The sequence below is a fragment of the Cyprinodon variegatus genome, unplaced genomic scaffold, assembly GCF_000732505.1.
Source record: "Cyprinodon variegatus isolate N-32 unplaced genomic scaffold, C_variegatus-1.0 Scaffold327, whole genome shotgun sequence".
Taxonomy (NCBI): domain Eukaryota; kingdom Metazoa; phylum Chordata; class Actinopteri; order Cyprinodontiformes; family Cyprinodontidae; genus Cyprinodon; species Cyprinodon variegatus.
The window spans coordinates 522,824-526,626 of record NW_015150780.1 but is presented as its reverse complement, the minus strand read 5'-3'; the positions used below and the strand labels follow the sequence as shown (position 1 = coordinate 526,626).

Below are 3,803 nucleotides of genomic sequence, written 5' to 3'. Positions count from 1 at the left end.
GGGACTCAGAGGAAGGCAGAAAAAAAAACTTTTGTCTCTAAGCAGCCATTAACAGAGCAGCTGCTGTGGTTATCTAGCACCTGCTCTGTTAGCCATGTCTGTTTGAATGCTTGGTTTTGTTGTGCAGATTTTTTATTATATTTATTTATTTATTACACAGGATTCAGGACACATAAGACTGTTAGAAAATGTTTATAAAGTGAGTTTTGCATAATATTGGACCTTTAAGGATTGGGAAATATTATGGCAGGGTGCAGTTCCAGTTGCTGTGATGATGAGATGCTTATATTTTCAATTATTAATGACTAACAAGTCTTTTTTTGTGTGTCCATCAGAGGGGAAGGCTAGTGACCAGTGTAGCAGTCAAGAAAATTAACCAATCCATCAACAGAATCAGAGTCAAGATGGTTACACTGGATTTCAAGACGTTGATTGCCCCGGAGGGCATATTGAGGATACTGGAGGTCATCTTCCTCTGTGTAATTTTGAGATTGGTTCTATCAGTGAGTCACCAGACCAACTCATTTTGGATATATTGCATGTTCACTTGGTGCTTCTGCGTCTGTGTTACCATCCTTATACTGGTCCTGGAATTTTTGAGTCTCAGCTCAAAGCTGCCTATCTCCTGGGATGACTTTACGACCGCCTTTGCCATGGTGGCAACCCTAATGGTGTGTACTGATTATAATGATTAGATCTAAATTAAATATATATATATATATATATATATATATATATATATATATTTATATATATCTTCTCTTTGTTTTTAGGTTAATACCATATGTTTCCATCCATATATTTTTTATCCTTATGTAATTAACTCAAGAGTGTGTTTAATTAGTTTGTATTGCCCAATAGACTAAACCTATTTCTGCCTCTAAGGATTCTCTGACTTTGGAATTATTATCTCTGCAGGTTCTCACAGCATCCATCTTCTACTCCATGTTCTACACTTGTCGTAATTGTGGCAGACAGATTGGTGCCAACGTTATCTCCTTCCTGACATTCATCCTGTACATTGCAGAGGTTGGACTGATTCGTTCCAAACCTGGTGAAACCAGCCGTTTTGTATCTACAGTGCCAGGGCTGCTCAAAGTGCTAGAGGCCTTTGTGGCCTGTGTCATCTTCTTCTGTTTACCCTCCCTCCAAATTTCCCACTTTGGTCTATTGCTCCAGTCATGCATTGCTGTCTACTCCACATGTTTCCTTTTTTCCATCCTCATAATTTTTTCGGCTATTGGCCGCATGAAGTCCCGCTCGCCTACATCTTTTAACAGAGTTCTGATAGTCTGCAATGTACTAGCAGTGCTGATGTACATCACAGCTGTTGTTATCTGGCCCTTCTACTGCTTTAGAACGTTTCCCAGACCAAAGGACTGTCATTTGTTCTGTTGGTGGAATCTTATAGTTGTTATCTGTGTCTTGTCCTCTTTAAACCTGATTGCCTACATTGTAGACACTGTGTTTTCTTTCAAGCTGGTCTTCTTCACCCCTCAAACATAAGTACCTTATTGCTTCAATATGAATGTGAACATTCTTTTTTTTTTTTTTTTTTTGCTTTTGCCAAAACTATTAAGATGTCAAGTATAACTTTCGTTTAACAACATAATCACAGAGCTTTCGATTCCATTTTACTTACCTTTCTGCTTCATTGTGATTATAATAAAATGTTTTCTTTTTTCTTTTAAGTATCTAGTTAATAAAAAAAACAAAAACATTTTGATGTATCTGTAAAACTTAGCTATGTTATCCAGGCTGTCAGAAACTAAAAAACTGCTTAAATAAACAAAGCCTTAACCATTAACTCATCTTTATAAGTAAGGTTCACAAAGGTGTGTCAAGGTTAATTGTGTATTCATAGGAGTGTTTGTCCCAGAAATGACTGTGGTTGCTTCTCTGATAAGCTCAAAGACTGTTTGCTGTACTGCTTATTTCCCAACATTGGTAAAAAATGCTGTTTTATAAAAGTGTTTTGTTAGTTGTACAATTCCGATTTTGCTCTGAGGGCTATATACACACTGTGTTTCCAAGCAAATCTATAAGGGGGATGAATCTGGCTGGTTTTTACTTCCTGTCTGACTAATGACTGACAAGTGCTGCGAACACTGGAAAAACGATGTAGAAATTAGTAAAGATTTCTTCAATTAAGTGTATTTACCCTTAATTTGAGCAGGTAAATTCGATAGTTTGCCAATGGAGTTAGTATTTTTACTCTTAAAATAAGATAAGTACATAATATGCACTTGAAATAAGGCAATGAAATTGTGTTTTCTTATTTCAAATGTAAATTGTCTTGTTCTATTGGCAAAATGTCTCTTTTATGTCCTCAATCCAAGAACAAATGCACTTATTTTAAGAAAAAATTACTTATCTAGATCTCAATTTTTTTCCAGTGAAGGTCTTACCACAGCTTCTTGGTCTGATCTCCTGCTGCCCCTGTCTGAGCTCTAGGCTACCTCCTCATATTAACCACTATTTGGCTTTTAATAACAAATAAATAACCATCAAATCCAGGTCCAATATGTTGAGGTCAAACCCGCAATGAGAGTGGATGATAAATTTTCACATTTCCCTGTTTAAATCTATGGAGTGTGTTAAAATGAACATGTAGGCTTTAGCTAAGTAATGTAAAATGGCCTGATCATTTGGCATGCAAAGTGCAAAGTGATTTTCATTTTTGATTGAGCAAAGAGCTTGTGCAAACCAGTATGTGTGCCTTCATCAATATGCAGATCACATTTTAGTAACCGAACTGTGCAAATTCATGGCTGGATAATATGCAAAAGTAAACATTTGACAGGTGCAAAGTGTTTATCCAAATCTAATTTTTTTTTTTTTTTTTTACCTGAAAATGCTTTAGATGATCAAAATTCTAGAATTGTGCACCTTAAGGGGCCTGAATGTTGGAGTAGCTCTTCTAGCTTTACTCTACTAATTTATTTAAAGAGAACTTGAATCCTTCCATTTTAACATCGACCTAATTTTGGGAATTTCTCACCCATTTTGGATACCTAATTGGAAAAACAAATATCTTAGGAACTGTAAGCCCAAATTGCATGTGCAATACATTATTTGAAAGCTAACACCCTCTAGTTTCTGAATATATATAAATTAAAATTGGGTGAATGGAACACAGACCAAGCTGCATCAGTTCAAACATGACTCAAAGTTATTTTTTCTATCCTCGGAAATTATAGGTCTCTTTTGAGCAGCAGTAATAAAGACATGCTTTGGAAAAGGTAGGTCACATTGTATTATAAGTTAATAAACTTAAACAGCTGAGCTGTAGAGGTGGTCAACAGCACCAAATTCCTGGGGGTGCACACCACAGACACCCTCACCTGGAATGTAAACACCACCTCACTGGTCAAAAGGCACAGAAGCGCTTGTACTTCTTGTGGAGGATGAGGAGAGCCCACCTGCCCCCACCCATCCTCACAACCTTCTACAGAAGAAAAAAATTGCTTGTTAGAACTGTAACTATACAGTCATATGTTTACATTCGGTTTTTCATCACAATGTTTTTATCACTGCTGCTTACCTTATGAAGGCTGCACTTTTAAAAATAAAAAGGTCTAGATAGCTGCTCTTAACAAAATGTCTTTTTTGTTGACACTTGTGTATTAAAAATTACAAAATAAAATCTGTCTAAGTCTGTTTATGTCTAAGTCTCTAAGTCTAAACATTTGAAACTTGTGTAAGAGTTCTGTTTTTGTTGTGTTCTGGTAACTTGAAGGGTTTAACAGTTTCCTCAAATTGATTGAGTTACAAAAAAAGTTGGGGAAACTAAAAAATATAAA

The 3,803-nt window shown here is 35.9% G+C and overlaps 1 protein-coding gene across 1 annotated transcript; it reads left to right on the top strand.

Annotated features, from left to right (window-relative positions):
• The first annotated feature begins 404 nt into the window (after window positions 1–404).
• On the top strand, window positions 405–1,506 carry LOC107091162 (myeloid-associated differentiation marker homolog). The gene is made up of 2 exons (XM_015384932.1): window positions 405–671; window positions 919–1,506. The coding sequence occupies exons 1-2, from the start codon at window positions 405–407 to the stop codon at window positions 1,504–1,506; spliced, it is 855 nt and encodes a 284-aa protein (XP_015240418.1).
• Window positions 1,507–3,803: the final 2,297 nt, after the last annotated feature.